This window comes from Marmota monax, unplaced genomic scaffold, assembly GCF_021218885.2.
Source record: "Marmota monax isolate L192 unplaced genomic scaffold, Marmota_monax_Labrador192_F-V1.1 WCK01_AAM20220418_F8-fsc00136, whole genome shotgun sequence".
Lineage (NCBI taxonomy): Eukaryota > Metazoa > Chordata > Mammalia > Rodentia > Sciuridae > Marmota > Marmota monax.
The window spans coordinates 647,587-675,247 of NW_026693905.1; the positions used below are offsets into that span (position 1 = coordinate 647,587).

General features: G+C 34.7%; 1 protein-coding gene across 2 annotated transcripts in view; it reads right to left on the bottom strand.

Moving 5' to 3' along the window:
• Positions 1-27,661, bottom strand: part of Spag16 (sperm associated antigen 16) — a 719,050-nt gene that overhangs the window by 10,045 nt on the left and 681,344 nt on the right. For both annotated transcript variants that reach the window (XM_058585177.1, XM_046462926.2), the window contains one exon: positions 15,699-15,764. In XM_058585177.1, the coding sequence (XP_058441160.1) occupies positions 15,699-15,764 (66 nt within the window). The remainder of the gene's footprint in view (positions 1-15,698; positions 15,765-27,661) is intronic.

Here is a 27,661-nt window from a genome sequence, read left to right on the forward strand (position 1 = left end):
AATGCTGGAGGTAAGTAAAGGGGTATTTAGAGCACAATTTAAATATATACCATGAGACAGTGGGATCTAAGAAGTATCCTCGGGGAGTGTAGCCCAGGACTGGGTTCTTTGGGGGATACAGCTTCTGGAAATGATATTAGATAGATTAAGACTATGAACAAACAGTAAAGAGAAGGAAGAAGGGCATCAGTTGTATTGAAAATGGCACAATGTTAGAACACAATAGCAGAAATGAACATATTACTCCATTGAAAATGTGATAAATTTAAGATGAGTTTAACAATGTACAGAAAGTCAGAGATTTTGAAGTTTACACTGATGAGAATGAAGTTTATATATGTTGTAAAAATGTTGTCATGCATTTTGGACATAAATATGGATATGTTAAACAGAACTTGGAAAGCCAGTCATCTCTTGAGTGAAGCAGCTATTATCAAGTGCCAAACTGTGTATCTGAGTCCTTGAAAAACAAAGCAAATATTGCTTTCCTATTGTTTTAGTCAGATTTTCATTGTTGTGACCAAAATACCTTACAAGAATAACTTAGAGGAAGAAAAGTTTAAATTGTCATTTATGATTTCAGAGATTCAGTCCATGGTTGGCTGGCTCCAAGACAGAAACCTTATAGGGGAGGGGGAAAGGCATGGTATAAGAAAGCTGCTCAGCTCATGGCAGAAGAGGCAGGCACCAGGAACAAGTTACAGACCCTTAATAACCTTATGGTACCCAAGGGCATGTGACTTGTGACCTGCCCCACTTGCCTACAATCAACCCCAGTAATCCATTCAGATTATCAATTCATCAAACATATTAATCCACTGATGAGTTTATAGTTCCTATGATCCACAATTTTCACCGCTGAACATTGCCTAACACATGAACTTTTGGGAGGGTACATTCCAGATGCACATAGTAACATCTGTGGTATTCTATTTCATCATAATTCTAAACAAGAGATAGACTGCATTAAGGCACATTTGTCTCAACCAGTAGAAAACACATTGATTTATTCATCAAATAAATATTTATTGAGCTTACTAGGCATTAGACACTAATGGGATGAAGGGTGACCCAACAAGAGGGAAAAGTTAGGTCAAGGGAACTGGGGCAAAAACACTAAAAGTAAATACTCTAGTACAGTTAGACTTCAAAGTCCCTGATACCATGAGAAATCCGGGGAGGAAAAAAAAAAAAAGAAACTAAAACTGAAACAAGACCATTGCTGTATGTTAAATGGATTGAAAAGACATATATATGGAGGTCATCGGAAATTAAGACAGTTGTCATTAAACCTAGATGGCTGGGGGCAGAAGAAGATTTTGCAATGATTTCAACTGTTAGCAAGGTATCTATGACTCCTAAATCTACATTTCCCAATTCACACCTCTCTTGAATTCCAGATCTTTATTTCTAACTATCCAAGTTACCTCTAAGTCAGCACACTCAAAGCCAAATTAATTTCTTCTTAAGACCTGACCCTCTGACTCTACCTCCCACTTCAATGAAAGGCTTTGCCTTCCTGTGACTGGCAGATCTTTCTTTCCCATTTCCTATCCCTGTCCTTTCCAGGCCTGTTCAGCTGAATTCTGCCTCCACTCTGCACAAGGGTTTATTTCAGGCCCTCATCATCTCACACAGGGACACTTGGAGTAAATTCCCTGCTTTCAACCCTATGTCTTTGCAGATTTCTCACAGCAATTTTCTTAAGTGGTGGCAATTTTTCCTCTTAGAGGACATTTGGCTATGTCTAAAGACGTCTTTGGTTGTCACAACTGGGATGACTGTCACATCATGGAAGTTCAGTTGGTTGAGGCCAGGGATAAATATCGTGTACTATACAAGACGGCCCAGCCCCACAATTTGGAATTATTGGTACATAAAATCAGTGTTGCTGTTGTTGGCAAACCTAGCTCTACATTAATGGCAGAGTATATTTTTCTTAAACTTCAAACTTAATTCCTCCCTAACTTGCCTCCTGCCTATCACCTCCCAAGTCTTCTCCACATTACTCTCTTTGCTATTCCTTAAATACGTCAGGCCCACGTGCTTTTCCCACTTCCTGAGATGCTCATTCCCTATTCTTTCTTTGTTAAATATTCAATATATTTACTGCTTGGTTCAAATACAACTTCTAAAGTCCTCTAGGCAACATGTTATATTCATTCTCTTATTCTCATAGAACTATGTCCCCAAAATTATACACCAAATTAATTTTTTGTGTATGCGCCTGTCTTTTCCTCCTAGACTTAACATTGTTTATTCTGTGTGGCTAGTTGAGTAATTTAAATGTAACCACGGCAACTGAGGAACTGCAATTTTAGATTTATTTAATCTTAATTAATTGAAATTAAAATTTCCTCATGTAGTTGTTGACTACGATGTTAGATGTTTTAGATAAAAGATATTTCTATCATTACAAGAAGTTCTTTTGGCGAGTCCTGATCTAGAATACCTATATTCAGTTGTGGGCTTACACTCTTAGCTAATATTTGAATAAATGAATGGCTGAATCATTTCTGTATCTGGATAGTCAAAACAAAACTACTTCTAAAGATTGTGATTGAACTCTCAAACGTTATAAAGGATATTCCCATTGATATTTCAAAATACTTTATACTTTACTTTTAAAAGCAGTTTTAGGTTCACAGTATAATTAAGAAGAGAACTTTCCATGTGTTCCCTACTCCCTACATACAATATCCCCCACTACCAACATCCTCCATCAGAGTACATTTGTTACACTTGGTGAACCTACACAAGCACGTTGTAATTACCCAAAGTCCATAGTTTAAGATTTACTCTTGGTGTTGCACATTCTATGGATTTGAACATACATATATGTATGTATTCATCATTTTATTATAATAATAGAGTAGTTTCATCATCCTAAATGTTTTTATTGTTTTTATGTTTTCCCTATTCATCCCTCACTCCCTCCAACCTTTGGTAACCAATAGGGTTTTTAATTTTTTTTTAACTATCCTCTATAGTTTTGCTTTATCTGGTATATCATATAGGTAAAATTATAGGGTGTATATATCATTTTCAAATTGGCTTCTTTTACTTATTAATATGCACTTTTAAGATTCTTCCATGCTTTCTTCATGATGTATATAGCTCATTTCTCTTCAGCACTGAATTCCATGGTCTGGATGTACCAGGGTTTATTGATCCATTCACCCATTGAAGGACATTGTGGCTATTTCCAAGTTTTGATAATTATGAACACACTGGTTATAAACATCCTTGTGTGAGTTTATATGTGAACATAAGTTATCCACACTGACTTTTAGTTAGATCTCTTTGGTACTTATAATCCATTACCATGTACTGTTTTCTACTGTATGTATAAGATTTTTATTCTTAATTATATCCTGGTTCATTAAGGAAAAGGATTCTTTGAGTCTCTCACAGCACCTCAAATAATGCTTTTCATTTTACAGATGCTAAATACATTGAAAACACTTTTCTGGAAGAATTGAGGGTAGATCCCATCTACCAACTTCTCGCATGACAAATACATATAAAACTAGTGTCATTCTGAAGGTAAAGGGAAGAAGAAGGCTTAATAAATCACTCAGAGTCTTTCTACTTAAAGGACAATTTTAAAACTAGCATCTCATTCAAGGAGAAATGGAAATCCTTGCAGGGCCTATGAAATTTATGCATTCTGCCTTTGGCAATGAGCCCTTTCCAATAGCACTAAAGGTAAATTTTCTGACTTTCATGTGAGTTTTTTTCATTTTCAATGTCATTTTTGGCATTATTTCAGATATTCCTGTATGGGATCTTTGTCTTATAGACCCCTTGGTGATTTCTTTCGATGTGGCTTGTCCCATTGAGCAATCTTTAATGATATATTTACATAGTAACATATTGTGTCATCAAAGTAGGGCAGTAGGATTACTGATATATGAAATAATAAAGTAAACAAATGTGAAGTAAAAACTAAACCTTAGTACTCAATATATAAGGAAAGAATGGTATTAAACTTTTCAGTTTGTCATTGCTACATATGTTGAACAAAGATTTCAGCTTTGTTGCTTGGCCTGCTAGTGAGTATTGAGTCCCAAAGACTTTCAGGTTCCAGAGAGGTCAGGCATTGAAATGAAATTCTTGCTTCCTTAAAAAGCCTTCTAAGTGGTACATTCATATTCTATGTTTGTTTTTTCTCATTTTCTACAGAAAATATTAATAATTATTGATACATTTCTGAAAGAGAATATAACATTGTCCAGATAGAAGACTTCCGCAGATTGGAAAAAATGAAGGTTTGAGAAATTCAGGACTTATCTAAGGCTTCAGTGATACTCAGTGTCCAATCAGGACTAGGATTCAAGTCTTCTGCAAACATACTATCAACCTATATCTTTTACAAGAGGAAGGGATAACTGTAAATTTTAAAAAGCATGCTATTATTATTTCAACCACATATCTTCTAGTTAGATCTGCTGAAACTCAAAAACATATGGTAAAAAGACCTCTTTTACTAGTCACATGGAGTAACAGGGACCAGGTTACCCTCCTTCCTGAAACAACCAAAAAATGAACAAGGTGTATAAGATACTATGCATCAGACAACAAAGGACAATAATCAACAAGCCACAGCAAATAATTGAGGAGAGATAAAACTGAGAGTTTGGAGAGATAAGGAAGCTCAGGCTTGCAGGGCAAAGTACAAGAAAGGAGAGGACTGCTCAGAAAGGACCCTGGAGGACTGCAGAGCAACCCAGTATTTACCTGGGTATTATTTTGGCATATCCATAAGTGTGGAAAATACTTTAAAACATGGGGAAAAATCTGAAATTATTAGAGGGAACAGGAATAGGTCCCCACACTAGTCTGGGAACGCTGCCTTTCCCAGAAGCCACACTGAAAACTTTGATTAAAAGTCATTGGGTAGAACAGAACACAAAGAAAGGTCTTGCTTTGGTAGTGGTAATCAGCACTACCCTGAGTGCTGCTCCAGTCCCACCTGACAAATCCTATGAGTAGACCCAAGAGTACCACACAGTTTCTAAGCACCCTAGCAGCATCTCAGAACAAGACTGATTAATATTTATAGGACTACAAAAACATCTAGCATCCAAGAAGATTAACTTTATGGATTTACGAGAGATTGAGTAAAGTCTCTGTTTTATATATAAGAACAGTGAGTCTACTTCTACTATACACAACTTGTAAGTGTCAGCTGGAATCTGAAACTCAATCTGGTTGAGTTCAAATCCATTTGATAAACAAGTAGAAAGTTAGGTATATATTAATATGAAAATGAGATGGAAGGTCTTCATTCTGAGCTTTTTGATTCATTTTGATGTAAGTTATTTGATTTTGGCACAGTGATCTTGGACCTAACCAAAGTTGAGAATGGAAAAATGTTGAGAGGAACTGGGAGAGAAGCAGAGAAGTGTCAGCCATCAATGAACAAAGCTAGACCAAGAAAACCTGGGTAGAGCTTAGAGATTTATAATTACAATTTTCCTTTTCACCTGTCCCATTAAACTAAGGAATAGAAAAATTAACAAAAACATGCTAATAGCTTTCCTATCCGATCTTATAGCAATTACAATATCACATATATACATGATTAATATTGTCATCCAACAGGGTACTTCACACAGAAATACACATGCATAGCATATATTTTTCTGAAATTATTATAACTTGTGACATTTTTGCCTCTGATCCTGAACTTATTTTCTTCTAAACAACTATCTTTAAATGAAATACTTGTGTCATGTATTTGCAGTAGAATAGAGCCTGCACTGATAATCTTAGCTTCTGAAACAACCCATTATGATGGCTGATCCAACTTGAGATTTAAAGAACATTCAAATGCTTTTAAATACCAATTTGCCAACTGCTGTATTTCTATAGTCCTTTGATCCATTTAATCAAGCTGCTCTAACTGATCCTATTTCAGGCAGATTCTATTTCTATTGCACCACTAGTCAATTTTCTTTTGTTATGATGAAAACATAACAAAAATGACCAAAGACATTTGCATATAATTTTAAAATATGAGAAAATCTTTTTTTAAAAGAACTTTATTAAAATGATTGCCATTCATTCAAGTATTCACGTATGAGAATTCCCTGTTAAAATGGCCTACTGGATGGAGTGTGGTAATGGAGAAGACAAGAAGGATGAGATAGTGAGAGGACAAGACATGGTACTAGACCCTGAAAAGCAATTTGAATCAACTTGGAGAAGTTAATTTGTAAATCACCTATGCAAAAATGACATGATCTGGCCTGCAACTGCACATTTTAAGAATATTTATAAGTTAAGAACAAAAGAAATATAGGTGAATCTTTTGATTCAACACACTTGAAAATAGACATTATGCTTTATTCCCAAATTCTTTTCATTCCTGGACCAATATTCTGTTTGTTAACCTGGAACTCAGCTCCCTCCCTCTCTGCTCTTTCCATTACCAAATCAAGAAAGGCCACATTCCTTTTGAGGTCTGAAATAAATAGCATGTGATATCCTTGGAGCAGTTTTTGCATAAATTTACATAAGAAACTGAAGCTCACTGGGCCCCCTGAAGAGTAAAAGCTAGCCACAGTTGATACTGCTCTTGAAATAGTATACCAGGGATGACAATTGTAATGATGCAGGCACTTAGATTCATTAATCTGTGGTCTTTTATCAAGGGAGGAAGCCAGTCCTCTTATATTCCCTAAGTAATGAAGGGGGAAGACAGGGAAAGTGATTAGAGGACAAGCTAGCCTTCTCTTGCAAGGACTTGAGGTCAAAGAGGGACTTAGAACTATTGATGTCCACCTCAGTAGCTGACTTAACTACAGACTGCAGCATTCCAGATGAATCTATTCATTTCTTGGTTGGAAAATTATATGATTTTTTAATTCCTCCTAGTTCCACAAACATTTACAAACAGCTTCCTATGAAAAATGTATAATACTATACTTAGAGTAGTTTTAAAACAATCATTTAAGTGTTTAGATATAGCTTTACCAAATAGGTATTTTTATACTTTATGGAAAAATAATTCAAATTATCTAGAAAAGAGGGAAGTTGAGTGTTAATTACTATTCTTAATAGCAAGTCTTTTTACTCTTTGATTACTGCAGACTATATTACATGTAGATCCCCACAAATTCTCTCAGATTTCTTTTATTCATTGCAATGGTGACCTAAGGTTTTACACTATTTGGCAAAAGTCTTTTTTAAAGTGGCCAATTATTATTGATTAATAGAGTATTCACTGCAATAACTTTGCTAGGATAACCTGCAATGGATTTATTTTCTTTTAATTTGTACATAAGTACAGAGACATAAATTCAGAATAATTGTATTGTATAGATACCTATGATAATATGAATAGGTTTGTGTCACCATAATGTTGACAGTCCTAAGGTCCATGTTCATGACAATAGGCTGTATCTGGCTATTGCCAAATTGAAGGAATTAGTTTAAAAAAAAAACAACAATAGTTTAATTCATAAAAATAGAGGATAAAACTTTATGTTTAACTAAATTTATAATCTTTCTAAAAACTATTTCTAAGATTTATACTCTACTAGGCTATTCTTCTGCTTGCTACTCCTAATTCTTTTGAAATTCAACATTTTTTTTCACTAGTGAGAAAATCATATTTCTTTGAACATAGAAATTGTATCCATGGAAATGTTCTTTGGAGAAAGCAAAGTTATAATCTCAACAATGCATGAAAGTTTGTTTTACCATTCTAGATATACAAAACATAATGTGACAGGAAGCAACCCCTAATTTAATGACTTGGTTTCTTTATTAAGTTTGTATTTCAGTTAGTAAACTGAAAACTATTTCTAAGAAAAATAATCCCTTAGCCTAAGAGAAAATTTTGAATACCTTTTGCTAATTTTCATACAAAGCTCCATCAAAACGAAACAGACTATATCTAAGAGTCTTTGTCCTAATTTTTTCCAGCTAAGGTGTAAAAAAAGATCTAGACTCAATCAGGTATTTAAGTCAGAAACAAAAGTTCTTCTGCCTCACTATTACCCAAGCAGCCTATCAGGGATATTTGCCAATTCTTAAAAAAGCAAAATATGAGTATGGGTAAATAAATGTTTTAGGAAAAATATAATAAATTTCAGTTTCTGGATGCAGTGTAGATACAGCAGCATAGAAAGCTGTTGAGGTTTTGGATGGGGTGGGGTGAAAGGTGGAGCATGGTGATGATGAGGAGACCAATACCGTGGTAAAAGCTGCCATGGAAATTCCAGCCCATTCTGCAGAGATGTAACTGTTACATCTCCCTGCAAGGTCACTCTGGTTAAACAAATTAAATCCCTTCCAGAAGAAGGGCAGCCTCTCCTGCTCTGCCTGTAGAGTAGCATGCTAACTAACAGTCACTTATTAAAGTGTGGATTCACAGGGTCACATTCATTCGAGAACACACAATTAAGTGGGGAAAATTACATTAAAGGGGATAATCAAGTTTTCTTGTAATTATGCTTATGAGTAAATTGGTGTGACAATTCTTTTTGCTCTAATTATAGATTCAGGAACAATGTATGATACATTAGACATTATATCTATATTTACAACAATCTTAAAAAATACATGCTGTATTTTAACTCTATGTACAATAATCTTAAAAAACACATGCTGTATTTTATATATGTAGTTTTCATACTTTTAAAAATCATATGCAAGTTAAGACAGATCACAATTAATCCTAATAAGAAATAAATGTATAATTTTATACTGCTGTTCTGTAACTACTTAGAAAATTTTTTTGCATATAAAACCTGTTTCAGACTTCTTTGTGCATGATCATTTGCCTAAATGGCCAACATTCTGAGAGCAGACATTATTTCTTATAAAAATAATAAATGCATTTTGAACAATTTTGGCTGTTATAGACTCAAAACAATCATATAGATACTCTAAAATTTTAAAATAAAATTTAAAATGAATAATACAAAACAAATTCAATCATGTCATAGCAAACAATGTCTTAACTTTGTCCTCTTAAATATCCATTGAGTTCTGACCTGAAGTGACTTTCTGGTATTTCCTAATGAATATTTGTTAATTAGTTTCTGTAACAAGAATTATGTCAAGATCTACTGGGTTAAAAAATATCAAGGTAATACACAAAAGAAACTATTATATTTCTCATAGTCATGGATCTTTGCATAAATAAACATTTTGGAAACTACAAGTGCATAGATAATGCTTTGGACTTATTCTAAAATGGTCTCAATCATATCGTGTCTCAGAAAAAAAAAAACAAGTGAGTTAAAATTGCTTATCTATTAGGTGCAAAATAATCCACCTGCTTAATCTAACCCTAGCCCACTTCATGTTTCCTGGTTTTGCTCCCTCATCAGGAATTTGGCATTTGCTTTTGCTTCTGCCTAAGTTTTCTTCCTTCAGGTCTTTGCATCTTTCCTTAAATATAATTTTCTCAGAGTCTCTCCCTGTAAGTCTCTCCATTGTAAGTCCCAATTCTCACCTTGTGATCCATTTTTACTCTGATTTAGTCTTTTTTTGAAAATTTTATTTTATTGGTTTTTCTTAGTTATAGGTGACAGTAGAATTCATTTTAATAAATTATACAAGCACAGGAGATATCTTATTCTATTAGAATCCCATTCTTGTGAGTGGGCATGATGGTTCACTTAGGTAATTTCATATGTGTACACCAGTAGATTCGATTCATTCTACTGTCTTTTCTATTCCTTGCCTCCTTCCCTTTCTTTTGTTCCCCTTTGTCTACTCTAATGAACTTCTTATTGTGGTTTACCTTGATTTATCCTTGATAGGTACCACTTATTCTTGAAAGCATTCATATATTTATTCATTTGTTTAATTATTGCCTCTGGTTCTTCTCAGAATATGAGGCCAATGAGGACAGAACTTGATATTCTTCATTGCTGAGCCCTCAGTTTTTAGAGCAGTGCCCAGAACATAGTAGGTGCTTAGTAAACGGTTACTGAGTAAGAACTTCATTACTAAGCTTTTTTCATATGTGGTAAAATACCTTAAATCACCCATAAACAGAAAACAATTCATTAATTTTATAGTTGAAATATCAGGAAATATGATGTAAGCATTTCTAATTTTCAGGTGCCAATCAGGAAAAATACAAATGTATACATTCATTTCTGAGTCTAGGAGCTATTAGATTTTAAAATTGAGGGGTGATGTGGTGTTACTTTTTAGTCACTTACAGAATTAAATTTCTAATAACAAAGCAAAGTAGAAATAAAAAGAGAAGACTTCTATGAATTTATTACATTTCTTTCATAATTTTCTAATTAAACTTTGAATATCTGGTTATATAAACTCTTTGCTTTGCTTTACCTTTTTCAAAGTGTCTCATTTCTGCCAGAAATTATTCTCTTTGCAGATTATTAGGGTAAGGAGGTTATTTCATAGAAGATTTAGTACAGAAAATTATATTGTATAGGATAAGCTTCAAAGACATAAAATAAATTTTTGAATACATAGGAACATTGAAATAATTCAAATATTATATAAAATAAAAGTGGCATTTTACATGTTCTTAAATTTTCTATTCTGTTCTTGTTTCCAATTTCTCTAGATGGATAGAACCTGCTTTAGTGTTTTTCACCACACATCTTAAAGTTTTGACTTATGCATCATCTAGGTGCAGTAATGAATAAGAACTGACATCAAATATCAATATTATTGGCTCGGCTAAATGGTAGCTGACATCAAGTTGGACTGCTGAAGAAGTAAACAAAATTGAAATTTTTGTAGTATATAAATACCACCTGACATCATTTGTCCTTCAGAGGATCAATGACTGCATGACCTAAATATTGTTTTCATTTCTGTATATAAAATGGCTAGAAATTGAAACTAAGGACTTTCTGTTTGAGCTGAATCACAATATTTTTTTTAAAAAGTCTGAAATCAACAATTCAGCTTCTTGTATTAAAATGGAATGACCATAACTTTTTAAGGTAGGTAATTATACATACTTGTTTATGAATGAGGTTTTAAAAGTTAATGTGAATTAATGTATTTATGTTCACAAACTAGCAAGTTTGGAAAACAATTAACCTATCTCAGATAAAATTTGAAAGTGTAACTGCCTAATAATTTCATGTCATACCTTGATTTGAAAGGGACAAAATATTTCTACTGAATCATATCTATTCTTTAGTCAGAGTTAGATCAAGTTTAATACAGTTACAAAGTTCATTAGAAATAATTTTTAGAATTCTAGTTTTTAAGGTGCAAAATGTGTACTGCATCTTTATGTTTATCTTATTGATAAATATAAGCAATATGTTCAAATATTGGTAATACATTCTTTGTATGGCAGAGTTAGAATTTGAAAAGTTCTAGGGGGAAGAAACATTAGTGAAATGGGTAATTGTTCCATAGTTCAAAGGCATGAGACACTAGGATGTCATAGAAGATTTCTAAGGAATAGCTTATCTATCCTGGTAATTAAATGTGTATTAGCTCAGTATCTACAGAACTTGGAAGGCCAATGAAATTGAAATAAATAAGAGACCATGATATAATGCTGTAATAAAAGCCTCATACTTGCATTGGTTTAGAACTCTGCATTCATTTATCTGTTCATTGCTTTATTAGAATATTATATGTGGAAAATAAACTCTGATAGATGCTGGAGATATTGAGTGAAACAAAATTGAAAATATCCTTTTCTCGTTTATTTGCATCGAATTTTATTGTAGAGAAATTTCTGAAACACAGTAAACAGAAAGACCCAGGAGGTTTGCTAACTGTGACTCATTCTCCTGCTGCTGTATGGGAATGGTACAGGATGATATTTACTAAACTGATACAGGGGGAGAGGGATCAGCTGGGATGGAAGAAAAGCAAGCTTTTTGTTTTGTTTTGTTGTGGTTTTTTTTTTTTTTTTTTTAATGAGAGGTCTCATAGATATTTACACTGAGATACAAAATAGCTAATAGTGAATCTAGGGGTCAGAGTGAGATTGACTTCAAAGTAGATCAGCTTTAGATGAAACTAAATGTCACAAGGTGAATGAGAGGAATTAAAAAAAGAATATGCTAGAGTACATGGTTCTCTGTAAGAATGGGATCCTAATTAGAATAAGTGATACTCTGTGTATTATAATGTGTCAAAATATATGTAAAAAGAACAAATAAAAAAAAGAAGAGAAAGTCTTCTACAGTGTGATATTGACCTGCCAGCCTACAGAAGATGCAGAACCTTGGACTGAGAAAGAAGGATTGAGGATATTTTACTTCTCAGGACTCAACAGAGAAGAATATTTTGATTGATGATGAAAAGTAAAGTTGGATGAAGATGGAACCAGCCACTGGATATAAGGATGTGGAAATCAAGAGTAGTATCTTGGACTGGACTTGATATTTACACTAGAATGTATAGAGAAAATGATATTAGCAAATGTTTGAAAAACACGGAGGAATAAGATAACGCATAAATAACTGCCACAGAAAACTCATAGAAATTATGGATTAAAAGAAAAAAAAAGAATGTAAAACCAGAAATCAAATAAGACATAATGAAATAGAGAGGAAAATTGAAGAATAATCCAAAAAATATAGGAAAATATAGTAATTTAAATATAACATATTAAACACCAACTTTAAAAGTTTGGCTCGTCAAGATTTAATGAATCATAAAAGAGATCTGGAGAAATTAAACAAAATGCAACAAATAGAACTAAAGCATAAGAAGTATAGAAAAAGTATAGGGACACAGAGAATTGAATAAGTTTCAGTAAATACACAAAATAAGCTTTGAAAGGAGAGACCAAAAGAAATTCTAAGAAAACAATATTTAAAGAAACAATGTTTGAAAATTTTCCAGAATTGTAGGAAATCAAGGGTATTCGTATTGAGAAAATGAGGACATCAGGTCCTGGATAAGACCAAAAAGACACAACTCCACGTGCTGATATATCACAGAAAAATGGAATAAAAGAAAGATGTCAAAGATACTACAGTGTATCAGAGAAAGATCAAACAGATCATTTACAAAGGATCAACTACATGATTGAGAGTAGAGTCTCATCTCCAACTAGAGTGCCAGAAGAACATGGAATATCAGAATGAAAAGAAAATAATGGCATTTTCAGGTATAAAAACACCAATAATGTTTACTAGCTACACACTCTCTCTGAAAGAACTGCCAGAGAATATTCTTTAGCAAGAAGAAAATGAAACCCTGAAGGAAGGAGGGGAAAATAGTCAATTTTAGGCAAAGAAATAATAAAGCATACTGGTATATCTAAAATATACCAACTGTTTACATGACTAAGTGCAAGGTGGTAATAAATGCCAAATAAAAATAATGTGGGAAATAGGAGGACGAAGTCCAAAAAGAACCTCTGGAAGGCCTGATGGAATCACCATCCCAGTCATAACAGGTCAACTTCCTGGAAATGCGTTACAGGAGGCTCCTGTCTCTTTCCTGCCATGTATACAGGACATATACACATCTGTGTATTTTTTTTATCCTTTCCATATATTAAATTATCTCCATTAATACTTTCCCAGTAATCACTGTTAACATCCCTTTTGACTTGGGGTTTTGTTTTATAAGAAGGATTTAATAAAGGAAAAAACTTTCAGAGTTTCTCAAAATATTCCATTACAGATTACTGTAAAAATAGTTCAAAATAAATATCTACTTTCAATAGTGAAGTCAGTCAGAAATGAAAACCTCAAAGGTCTAATATTATAAATCAAATAAAATTCCCAGATTTTCAGGGACATACATAAATATTGCATATTGTATATTTGGTTTTTGTGACTCTTGATTGCTAGATGGATAACACTGAATTCTGTATTTGTGATTCATGCTTGCAAATCTAAATTGTAGAATTTTCTTAAAATTGTGACCACATAAATAGCTAATTGCAATTTTAGCTAGTCATATAACATAAATGCCTCTCTCTAGAGGTATCAAACAATTAGCAAGTCTAATAGTGACTAATCAAAATCTCTCTCTGTGCACCATATAAGACATTTGTTACTGCTACTTTGATAGATTATTTGAATGTGAACTATGTCACAGTGCCATGTTTTCCAGAGACCTAAAGTCTCTGTGCTCTGCAGTCACTGTGCTTATGTGACATAAGATAAATTTGAATTTTATTGTAGAGAAATTTCTGAAAAAAACAATACAAGTGACCAAAACTTTCACTTAGGAATGTCAATTATCATAACAAAACACAGTTTTCTTAATAGTTAATAAATACACACAGCAAAAATGAGATGCACTAACAGAAACAGTGTTGTTAAAGTCCTTATGGCTTGAACAAAGTGTGAAAACCAAAACAGGTTAGTCATTTTGGTATTTAGTACCTGGACCTCATATCATCATCTCACCTTTTGAAATATGTCTAATTAATGTGTGTCTCCCTTGATTGCCAAATCTAACTTGGCTATTTCCATATTTATTCATTCACTATTTAGAAAGTCGAATGGTGTGTCTTTTTCACCTATAGTATTGCCTATCAAAATAAGATTCCTGATTTACAAAAATGTTAGTTTAATTCATTTCAGCTTCCATTTAATTTTCCTCTAGCATGAGGACCTATAACCATTTAATAGAGTTTTAACGTAAATATCCATATCATATGGGTCCCTGGTGTTTAAATGTGTCTTTATTCTGCTAGAAATAAAATTTTACTTGGTATCTAGAACCAGTTCATCCTATAATATTTTGGGACTAATTGGCTCACTACAGTCAATTAAATGGAATATTTCTTACAAAGACAAATCTATTAAAGTATAATTATGGTTGAGCCCATTGTTAAAATTCTTGGGACTGACAGCGACAGGACACCAGAAAAATTTCAGCTGGAGCAATCAACATTTCTTCCTCAGTCAACATATAATTTTTAGTGAGCATATTTATTCTTTCTAGAAGAAGAAGAATAGCATGATAGTAACAGAATTTTGACAATACTGTCATTTTGAAGTTAGATGTTAGTAATCTATCAGATTTCTTTTTTAGCTAATTGGAAAAGAAAAGGAATAGGGAATCAGGGTTCTCATTCTACTGGGAACTTAGAGACAAATTAAGACGTTAGATATAATTAAATCAGAACTTTCAGGGACAGGAGAGGCCATCTATCTAGTCAAATTGCTTTCATCTGAGAAGGTACAAGCTTAAATCATTCTTTCATGATTATTATCTGAACCCTTTTACAGATGTCCTCAATTAGCTTAGCAACTCAAAGCAATGTTTCACAGTTTTCACAGTTGGTGAAATCATCCTTATATCTGAATACCTCAAGCTGCAGATAAAATACTTTTGTTATCAATTTATATGTTGCAAAGTGAAGAAAACTCCCCTTTTCTTTAATTGTTCTTTATTCTTCAGGTTTCCTTCCAAGCTCCTCAGTTATTTTATGATTCTTCATTAAAATTTAATTCAGCCTCTCTTCCATTTGCTTTTCTTGATGCTCACACTGGACAAAGGGCTCTTAAAATATGTTTTTAAGTGAAACTGAATATGACAGAACTCCTTTCACTGAGAACTTATGTGTGTGAATGTGTAAGTTTCAAAGCTCAGCAATCCTTTACCAAACACACATTTTAATGATATTTACAATTAATTTCTAGATTTGTTCTCCACCCCAATGTTAAGTTATCATCTACCTTGGGAAATTATTTCAAAAGAATGAATTCACACATATGAAGAACTACAAGAATATATTAGAGAACTGAACTCACAGTAGGAGTGAAGGTGGCATCATTGATGGAATGCATGTGGCCATAAAGTGAATGTTCACATCTACCCTAGAAAGACAAAGAAGGAATCAAGTCAAATAAATTCCATTTGATATGTGAAAATGAATTGAATAATAATTGTATTCAAGCTTTAAAGTTTTTTTGTCCTATAATAAAATTAATACATCCTCAAGATAGAAAATATTAGCTTTTGCCCTCTAGTACCACTCACAATCGGAGAGGGCTGATGAGCTGTCGGAGTACTGGTATCTACTCTGAAATTCCATTCCTGCTTTTATACCATGAGTGGGTTGTAAATCTTTCACATGGCTCCATTGGGCAGCTCATTTCCAGAACAGCATTTCTACTATTGCTGGGGTGGGGGCTGGGTTTCTTCCCCCTTTTAAAATTATAAGACCACAGTTTAATTCCAGAATTTTTAAAGTTCAGCATTAATATCATTCCATGTACAAAACTGTTATAAAACATACATGTTGACATTTTTAAATACACAATAAGCATTTGTTTTGTGAAAACTATACTTTGTATCAGTTTATCTCCCCTACCTCCCCACCTCAACTTAAATTTAACTACAAAACCTTCAAAATTCAGCTTAAATGTTTCCAGGAACCATGGACCCATAACATGTTAGATTGGAGCTATACACATGGGGCCTTCATTTTGACACAAATGTTCCAAGGGTATTCTTGACTGTATTAGGCAAATAACCCAAATACTTTAACAGAACCAGGGTAAATTACGGCTGGACTATTGTTCAGATAGTCTTGAAATTTGAAATCAACAATGATTTTTGAGCAATTAATATGTTAGGCACAACTCTAGGTAATCAGCTGTGTCAACAAATGAAACAGAACTTTATCTTCTTGGACCTTCTATTAGTGGGGAGAGATAGCACTTTGCTAAAAAGTCATAAAGAGTGTTAGGGGATGAAAAATGTGTAAAGAAAAAAAATGTCCGACAGAGATATCATTATTTTGAGGATTGGGTATATTAGATCTCAGAAAATAATACCCCAAAGTGTGATACTTTAACATACAGAGCTGAAGAAACAGTTTCAGGATCAAGGATCTCTGGTCTTCCCTGTTCCTCCCCCAAACACAAGGAGGGGCTCTCTCTGAAGCTTTCTTACCTGACTAAAGGAAGCTCTTTCAAAAGTAATATGGTTATTTTGGACTTACTTCCTAATGTCTCATTATCCAGGGAAGGGAGACTGAGGATTGTTACCACAAGGAGCCAGTTGCAAGCTATTGTCCACTGTTCAGCTTCCAAGAGAACCATTTACAGTCTGGTGTCTATCCTTTGGGCACAGTTGATTCCTCTGAAAGTCATTTACTTCTCCTCTGAAATTGCCTGAAGCTTCCCACTTCCTATTTCCTCATGAAAAGGATATTTAAGCCTCAACCATTTGCTCCTTCTTTGGGCTTCATGTTGGAAGGGCTCCCATGCTGAGGCAGGTGAATAACTTTGTGTGTAAGTTAATAATTTGTGTGAAATTTCCCTCAGCCCCTTTGGCAGCCATAGGCAAATCACACTATCAAGCAGAGTGGTTTAGTTTGACCCGGCTCAAAAGGCAAGGTCTGAACAAAGACTGAAGGCAGTACAGGAGTTAGCCAAGCAGATATCTGGAGGAAAAGGGTTCTAGGAAGAAAGAAGAGCTGGAGCCAAAGTTCTTCAGGGTAGAGTTTGCCAGAAGCTTCTGGAACATCATGGAAGTCACTGGAGAGAAGTCAATCAGGAAGAGAGTAGATTTACTCAAAAGAGTAAATTGACATTCTCTGTCTTATATTTACTAAGGCTAGAAAAGAGCTCACAGGAAAAAAAAAAAAACCCTACAAAATAAGATACTGAAGATAGATTATCATGATGTTCCCTTGTTGTGACCAGTCACTCATTTCTAAACTAAGTAAAATCTGAAAGGCTGCATAATTAAGTTCTACTTAGTCTGCACTTTCCCCATTATTTTCAGCAAGTACAATTTCAAATAGCTATTTTATAGAATCAGTGCATGCTATTAATCTCTATTCATAGAATAGAGAACTTTCCCCACATAAATTCACCAAAAATATGTAGAAACACTTTGGCATTCCCTCAGGATCTTCTCTTTTCCCCGTTGTTATTCTACTTCCATATCTTGATACCATTAAAACTTTAAAGCAATTATACTGAGAACTTCAAATCATCTAAATTCCCAAAGTAGAAATAAATTACTCATAAAGCCAAATAGGCAAAATGTAAGATGTTATAATTTTTTTTATCTTAAGGACTTTTAAGTTTGATTTTCTTTAAGACCTAATACATAGTGATATAATATTATACTTGTAGAATGAATATTTTTACAAAGTTTTAAATTGACAAATATGTCTTAAAATATATTTGTACTAATAAAAGTTTTGTATTTGGCCCTCTTCTAACTTGAGAATCTCTTAAACTATTTGATTAATTGGTAAGGAAAATGTAGCTTCCTGGTTCAAATCCTGAATGCCAAGTTTTAATTCAAAGGAGGTCTCTAAGGCACTCTTGAAAAGTCCTGGAAATATGGGTTTATAATGGAAATGCTGACGGACCATATTTGTGCTGCTATAACAAAACCTGACTGGAAGATAAATGTTTCATGAATTAAGAAAAGTTAAAAAAGCTTTTCTTTCCAGCTTTGTTCCCAAGATAAAAGTGAATCTACTCTTTTTGAGGTAGAGGGAATATGTGGGTTACTAATATTCTAGTCTGCAAACAGCCTTAATCAAAAGCAATACCCAAACCAGGACATTAAGTTTTGGAATACCTTCTCTGATGAATTCTTGTCAGAATTGTTTTCTTTCAAAGGAATAGAAAAAAGGAAAAGGAGGAAAGAATTAAAAAAAAAATTATCATGTGACCAAGAAACACTGCTTTAATATTTGATTCTCTCAAAGAAACTATGCCCAATAATGGTTTGTTATCACTGGCCCCGGGGGTGGAAAGGCCTGGCTCTTGGTTTCTGGGTCTGCCACCTAATGGCCTTGTGACCTTAAACAAATTGCTTCACTTCACTATGCTTCAGTTGCCAGCTGTGTACAATGACGTAATGGTATTTAAGCTTCAGCTTTGTTGGGTTAATTAATTGAGCTAACAATGCATTTGAAATGCTGGTATTCTGGCTAGCAAAAAGTAAGGGCATAACAAATAATAGCTCCTAATGCCACAGACATAAAGGCTGAGACTTCCAGATTAACATCTTGCCCCTGATCTCTCCACTGAGCTCTGCAACTGAGTATCTTCGCCTTCTTTAAAGAGGTCTGGAGGCATCTGTGTGGTTTGTTCTGGACCCTCAGGATTGCTCTACAGGCCCCTGCCCAGTGGCATGACCTGCTCTCTGGGGACTCCATCACCTGGGCTCCCAGACTCTCTGGCTTCTGCTTGGATTTGGCAGGAAGAGACCTGCAGGATTCAGCAGAGCAGCTGGGTAGAGAAAATGGGCAAATCACCTCCTTCTGCTCTGTTCCTATTCAGCTTTGATTTTGTTAAAGGTCCCATCCTTTAGCAAATTCCACAACTCCTGCTGTGTAGGGCCTCTCCCATGCCTGCAGTGCCCCCTAAGGCCAGTAATGTCCCCCTTGCCCTGCCTTTTCAGACCCAGTCAGTTATGGCTTCCCATTTTTCTACCCATGTGGGTCCCTGTGTTGGTTCCTTAGCCCTGCCCACTTATCAGGACACCTTGTGCATTTTACTCCCTGTGTCATTTGTTTCCTGCTGGTGACCTCTCTGATAGAGCATGTCAGACACACCAGCAAAAGGAGACTTTGGGATTACTATTCCCCACTGTATATCTTGACCCTCATCAAAGCTTTCTGTTATAAAACATACACATGACATCACCAGTTGCTCACACAAACAAGACACAAGGCAATCAAACCCGGTGATCAGAATGCATCTCATTCTTCCCCAAGGTCCCCCAACCCTCATCCAGCACATTCAGCCCTACTATGTCCACAGCTGTCACTCTTCATTACTTTACCATGGGCAGAACATCATCTCATGGAAGCTGACGACAGCAGTCACCTTCACGTTGGCCTCTTTTCTCCCACTCTTACACGACTGGTTGTCCATTCTGTTTGCCACAACCAGGGAATCAATAAAGCCTGTATCAGAGCATATTATGCTCCAGCATAGTGTGAGTACATTACCATTGTACTCAGAATCAATCCCAAGCTCTTTACTGAGATCCAAACACTCTATATGTGTCTACCTGTCTGACCTCTTTCTTTACCACTCTTCCTTCTCTTTTGCTGTGCTCATTGAATATTTATTTTCATTTCTTCATTGTCAGGACTTTCAGAGTAAAGAGCAAAGGAATCTGGGTTAAAAGATGATTGAAAAACAACCATAAGATAAAGACATCCAGCAAGATTTCAGAACTGCTCTCCCTGAGGCATTTGTTGACAGTTCTGTGGAATCAAACCTAGATCCTTCTCCTCCTTTCTAGGAGGTTTTTTTTTTTGTATTTCAGAGTAAAGTTTTCTTTAGTGTGCCTTTTCTGTCTATCTTCTACCTCTGTCTACCCACTCATCCTTTCCTGGAATTTCATAGTTTGGGGACTCCTTTCCATGGTACATAAACCCATGTACACACAAGGTACACCTGGTCTTCAATGCTTCCCCCAGGGGAAATTGGGTCATGGAAAATAACAAGCTGCTCTGTGAGTAAATAAATGGTTTGAGCTCAGATTCAGAAACCTCCTGTTTCCATCAGGATAATGAATAAATAAACAGAGATATAAAACATAAAGCTGTCACACTGGCCTTCCCAATTATCTAACAGGCCTAGCCTGCTGCTGCCTTAAATTTTTTGTTTTCTCTATCTTGGATGTTCTCATGCAGGTATACACACGTCCTTGTCCTCATTCTGCTTTCAATGCAAACACAACTTTCTCGGTGGCATCTGAGATCTAATATTCCTGACCGCTCTGCTCCCTGTCATTTTAGTAGCAGAAAACATTTTATGAACCCCCCTTTTTTTTCCTCTTGGGGACAAGAGCTAGTCTTGAGTTCAGAGGTTTTCATGTGTTCCCTGCCCAGCGAAATGCAGGCCATTCTGAAAAAAGACCCCTGTAAGCCTGGCCTTCAGACTGTTCCACACAATCCTCCAGGCTCTTTATTTCCCCCACTTTATCAGCTCTAAGTATAAGGGCCCTAGATGGTGGAGAAGCAACAAGTGGAAGGAGCCTGTATTTCTACACCACCACAAGGAGAAAAATCAGCAATTAGGACATTCCAACTGGATGGTCTTTAATGAGAACTGATCCTGATCACTGAACCTGAAACTTCAGGGTTCAACTATTTCCACAGCAGTCAAAACACAACAAATATGTTCCCTTGTTTTGTTTCCTTTGTAACACTCATCTTTAGCTAAAATAACTTAGTGAACTTCTTTATTGATTATTAGTCTTCTGCCACTAAACTTAGAATAGAAACTAGTTTTTACTACCATATGATCCCCAAGACTCAAGACAGTTCTGCTAGGATTTGATAAACAGTTGTTGAGTGAAAGAGTGAACAGTATACTTGGAGATCACAGATGAAAACTGGAAAAACCTCCCTGTGGGTTATACCCATGGTTTTCAAGTGGCTTCTTTCAGGCTGATCAGTCATGGCATGCCACGTGTTCACTGTCTGCTTCTCCCAAAACGTTGCTGCACATTGGACCATCGGCTTTGCCACTGTCTCTTAACACTTGGAACAACTGTAGGAAAACAATGACTGCAGGTGGAGAAGGGTACTTTCCATTTATTGAGTGCTCATTATGTACTTAAAGTATTCTAATGGCGCTTTACCACCATCCTCACATTTCATCCTCAAAACAACTTGACGTGATGGACACTATTATATTTACCATTCTAGAGATGAGTAAACAGACACACTTCACCCATGCTCACATAGATAAAAAAAAGTTACGGAGGCAGTAGCAACCCCTTTTTTTCTAATTCCAAAGTCATCTAAACCTTTATGTACAAGAAAAAGTGTGTGAGGCTATTTGTCACATTTTTCCACTGTTCTTCCTTTCTGGTTAGAGATGTATATTCTGGTCCCACATTTGGTCATGTGAGGCCACATAATGAGCTCTGGTCTAAGAGCTGAGAGAGAAAATGCCATATAATACCCTTGTGATCTTGTCCCAACCCCTGTGATAATGTGTTTGACTACTTATAATTTTATTATAGGCCTCTGGCCTTTGGTTGAGGTGCAGTACCCTCCAGTAGTCTCTTCCCTATTTCAGAAAGCAACATCAGTTAAGGCAATGGCTGCTAGGTCATCCCAGATCCCTGCATGAGTAAGAGAAGTAGAGATACTCACCCCATTCCAACCTATGGAGGATGCAAAAGAGGAACAAGATAAAGATGTTGCCAGATTTGGAGGTTATTTGTTACCATATACAAAAAGTTGGGTGGCCTAACCCAACTAACATAAACCCTATGTATGAATACTGAGCTTGTTTTTACAGAATATTAAAAGCTTTGCTACTATTAATAGTACCATGGGAAAATGTAGAAAAATATTAAAATAACATTAAAAGCCTAATAATGAAGGTGAAAAAAATAAAAACTTAAAAATTAGGCCTATAATAAAATTATAAGTAGTCAAACACAGTATCACTAAAGTTATTAAAGAGCTAATGCTTGTACATTTTATTTCTCATTATAATGACACTTATGTAGTCAATATATTCAATACCATTTTGAACATTTAAAACTTAAAAATATAAAAGTAAGTCCATTCAACTCAGTTTCCTTCATCCCATGTGTATAATTTTTAAATGTCCTATTTATGTATTAAAGCTATTTTTCTTAGTGGCATATATTTATATATAGTAAAATGCAAAAATTTTAGGGACTTGGCTCAATGAGTTTGTATATTTACACACACACACACACACACACACACATATATATATATATAATATATTTACATATATATATATATATATATATATATATATATATATATCTGTGTAAATTAGATAAGTAAAATTAGGATATATTCCAGAAATTCTCTCCTTCCTGTCTCAGGAAAAACATGCATTTTTAAGTTATCTATATTTTTGCAGAAAAAGAAATACAGGCATATGGCCATAAAATGAGAATAATGGGAGACTACCCAATAAAGAGTTAGTCTCCTGTCTCCGATGTGAACTCTATGAAGCATGACTGGTGTACATTTCATAGCCTAATCTATGTCTACATAACCACATTCCTCACTGTCTCAGGGGTCTATTTCAGTAATCATATAAAATAAATCATATCATCTGTGCATTTTATTACAAGGGGTAGTATACCGTGGTGGTGAAGAACACAGTACTGGAGTAAACTTCAGAGCTTAGAACTTGGGTCATTGGGAAGTTATTGATAACATCTCTTACTTGTATAAGCCCTATGCTAAATACTTCATCCATGGTAACTCTTCATCTCTGTCATGTGAGATTGGTGATATTTTAAACCTCTACTTACAGTTGGAGAAATTTGTATGAAGTTATTAGCATAATGCATATGCAAGTAAGAGGTATTGACATTTTTAGATTAATTTGTAGTTTTCTTTTCTATTCCTTATTCTCCTTATTCATTTTTGTTGGCCACTGAGAATAAAAATGTCACCACTCTCCCAGGAGAAGATTCGTTGGTCTATATCCATGGTAACAAACACAGGACTAGTTTTAAATTCATCTAATCAATTAGTAACAGCTTTGTAGCCCTGCTTACAACTAAGCAATCAGAACTGGTTTTAAAGCTATCTAATTAATCAATGACAACTAACTTCAGTGAACACTTCTCTAAATGCCAAACAGCAACAGATTCATGATTTGAAAGTCAGCCAATTGGCCAGAGATTCACTACAGTGAACCTGTTTCTAAGGCTGCTGTCATCCTCCTTCTGTCTTTGTAAACCACAAAAAACATTGAAAAACACCATCCACTCTTCAAAGACAGCAACATACTCCCACCTCTATGAACCAGCATAATCCAGAGTAAATTCTTCACATAAACTACATATGAGATCAGCAAATGAATTTGCTCAATGAATATATCTTGGACCAGTTATAAACTGTTCCACCTGTAACTATACTATATATTCAGATTTTTGGATTTAGATATTGAATACTGTTTTCATCCTTTGATACAAGTAAGGGTGTATTAGTTTGCCTGGGCTGAGTTTCACATACTGAGTGGCTTAAACAACAGGAACATATTTCCTCACAGAAAAATATCTTCTAGTTTCTGGAAGACAGAAATACAAGATCACAGTGCCAGCAAAGTTGGTTTCATTAATTCCTGAGGCCTTTCATCTGGGCTCACAGATGGTTGTGGTCTCCTCTTATCTTTACATGGTCTTTCCTCTGTATGTAAATGTCCTAATCTCTTTCTCTAAGGACATCAGTCACATTGCACAGGGCCCACTCCAATGACATCAAATAACCTTAATTACCTGTTCAATTACCCTAACTTCAAATATGAACTCCTTCTTCAGCACTGAGAATTAAATATCAACATAGAGACTTGGAAGGACGCAATTCAACCTATCACAAAGAACTAGGGATATCTTTGTTCTGCATTAGCTGGTTGCTAATATTAAATAGACATTATAGTTATCATATGTAGGAGGTATAAATTACATATATTACATAAATATCCTTTGGGATTATATGAAAGAAGTCTCAAAATGAAAAATTATGTATCTGTTGCCATATTTGAGTATATATGTACACTAACTTGAATACTGTATAAGCACAAATCTAATGGTTAAAAACTCTTTGTGAATAAGATAGGATAGATAATGGGCCCCTGTTAAAGTTATTTTTTTCCAAATGTAAAAGCCATTCCATGAAAATAATCAAGAAACATTCCAAATATTCCAGCCAAGCCTTTGTTCCAGAGTGGCAGGAAAATGGAAGCAGGGGCAAACATGGATAGAGGTTACAGGAAAGTTTAAACTCAATGGCTTAGATGTCATAGGCCAAACTAATAATAGCCTTGATACTTTTCCAATACCTGTTTAGCTTAGGTTTTGACCAACAGCATTGGCACTTTTCCAAAACTAGAATTAGTATAGATATTGATCAATGCCCCTCCCCAGTGGCTATGTAAACCCCTAGACTAATACACTTAAGTAGCCACCCCAATTGGGTCCCCTATTGCATTGTGGGAGCTCTATCTCTTTTCTTCTCACTTAAATAAACACTACTTTCACTCTTGCTTTCCATTATTGTCCCTGGATTTCATTCTTAAAATTTCTAAGACAAGGAACTGGAAAGAAATTGGTGGTGAGCTGCTGGGGCCTGCTACAATACTGGCAGGCATAGACTGCCATTAAAAACTGCAATAGGCCACTGGATAGTAGTGGAGAAGAATCTGGCTTTGTCAGCTGTGACCCTCAGAGCCAACAGGCATCCCCTGCTGTCATCAGCTGCTAACACCAAAACAGGTTTTCTCAACTGTAGAGACCTGTAGCTTAGGTAGAGCCCACCCATCAACAGAAACGGAGAACTGAGTTTCCTCTCAAACTCCAGTTTCATTTGGGTGTGAATTTGAGCTTCATTGCTTACTGTGTCCTTGGAATGATCTGACCCTGAGTTTTTTTTTTGTTTGTTTGTTTGTTTTTTTCATTTGTGAAATAGGAATAATAATAGGTTCTATATAATAATGCTATTTTTTTGAAGATTTCACAAATTGATGCATGAAAAGTGCTTAGATTGTTTCCTACTAGTACACAGCAAATAGTCAATCAGTATTAATTATTGTATAGTCATAATATGCAGCTTGCAAGGTCTATGGATCACTTCATAATCCCAACCACAGTGAATTTGCTCAATGAATATATCTTGGACCAGTTATAAACTAATGAACTGGCTCATAAGAGGTGGCCAATAAATATTTTTAAACACACACATATACACACACTGATCCTAGGAAAGGTATTAAGTAAATTTGTTCTTCACCATTTTTCTTTTTGCTACCTCATGGCCCCTCACTTTTCAAGGTAATTCGGGCAAACAGGTTAATCTATCAGGTCTTTTGGTTTTATGAAAGACTTTTCATGCAGAACTCTAGAAAACTGAGCCTTGATATTAGAATTTCACACCCATTAGACAGCTCCATAAAATAAGGTATTGTGAACTGATTTTTGCCTGTCCACAGCACCTCCTGATCTTCTTTCTCCCAAACACACCTGCCCGCCCCACACATCACAATATGGAGGCACCTCTCCTTATGACCATTCCTGTGTATACTTTTAGAACAAAATAGAACTTTTTAAAGAAAACTAAATAAAGCATAATGAAGTTAAAAGATATTGTACAATTGTGCCCTGTGTATTTTGATATCAATTTCTATGACCAGTAAAGAATGCTATTGAATTAAAAACAGGAAATGATGTTATTTCCAACTATAAAAAGAACTGTAGCCAGCTCATAACCAGGTGGCTGTAGCTTGTTTCTACTACAGCTACTACTTTAGTTACAAAGTTAAAAATTAATGTCAAAATAATTCTATGAGGACTCTTTAATTGAATAAGCTTAAATATTTTAATGTACTAAAGTAACATATAACATTCATATTTCTGCCAATTTCTTAAAATTTTATTTTTGTGATACCAAAGAATTTTAAACTCATAGGTTTATAAAATGTTGAAGAAAAAACATATTCCATTGTTATTAGTGAAATAATCCCACTGGTATATAAATTAGAAACAGTAATCATTAACAAGGCTCCTGGTTTTTGTTATTTCATGTAAATAACTAACCATGTCTGTGAAAGATTGATTGCAGCTTTTAAAATGTTTGCTGAATCCATGTGTAATTAAGAGGAGTTAAATATGCAAATCAAGCCTAATTAGCTTCATTTATAAATGTTAGTTTGCCTTCCTGCTACAAAATTTCTCCTGTGGATCTTTTTTAGCACATAGGATTTTTGATTTCTTTGTTCTAGGTTGAATTGCCAAAGAAACAAGCTGTTTGCAGAAGAGGGAAATGCTTTCATGCAGGGTTCTTTATGTCATTTAGAAATGAGGTTTTAAAAAAATTCTCTCAGTAGCATGAAAACTGACTAAAATGCTATTTGTGTGTGTGTATGTGTATTACATATATATATTTTTCCACCTTACCTTAAACTATATTTAATTAATTCCATTTCATCAAAGTAGCAAACCCTCTGGGAATTTCTTTTGATGAAAATGAGCCTTTTGTTGCAATATATCCAACACAGTGATTGAGCAGAATAGTGTACACCGGCAGCATCTAATGAACCAAGGTTGTCTGTGGAAGTGCCTTTTGCTTGACAAAATATCTACATTTTCTTGCATTAACAAAACAAACCTCCAGATATAAAACCACCAGCCTCATGAAATTCATGTGGAAAACATCGCATGTCAGGTCTCCACATGAAACACAGTTATCAGAAACAATGCAAAGGGAAGTGAGTGTAAGGGTCCAAGGGAACAAGAGTGAAAACAAATATTAAAGTTCAGAGTCAATGTCACTGACTCCTAATGAACAAAAAGGAGCAAAAAAAAAAAAAAAAAAAAAATCACCTCTCAGGGAAAATGTTCTGAATTTCCACACATTTCTCTTCTTTCATCTAATTAATTCTCCTCACCACTACAACCTACAATTCAAGTTCCCCAAATTCACAATTGTTTCACATTATTATTGATTTTTTGCTTTCTTAAGAGCTTATATTACTTTTTAAAAGATTGTTTTTCCCAGTAGAAAATAATTCCTTTTTCCACAGCTTCTGAGGGACTATCTCTATATACAGCATGTTATGGTTAAAAAATAAATAAAATCTAGCATCTTAAATTTTCAACTGTAGAGACATTTGTTAACTATAAGTTCAATGTTGTATGATAGATCTCCAAACTTGTTTTTTTTTTTTTAATCTTGTATAACTTTGCACACCTTGGGTAGCTAGAATTTTCGTGACAGTAT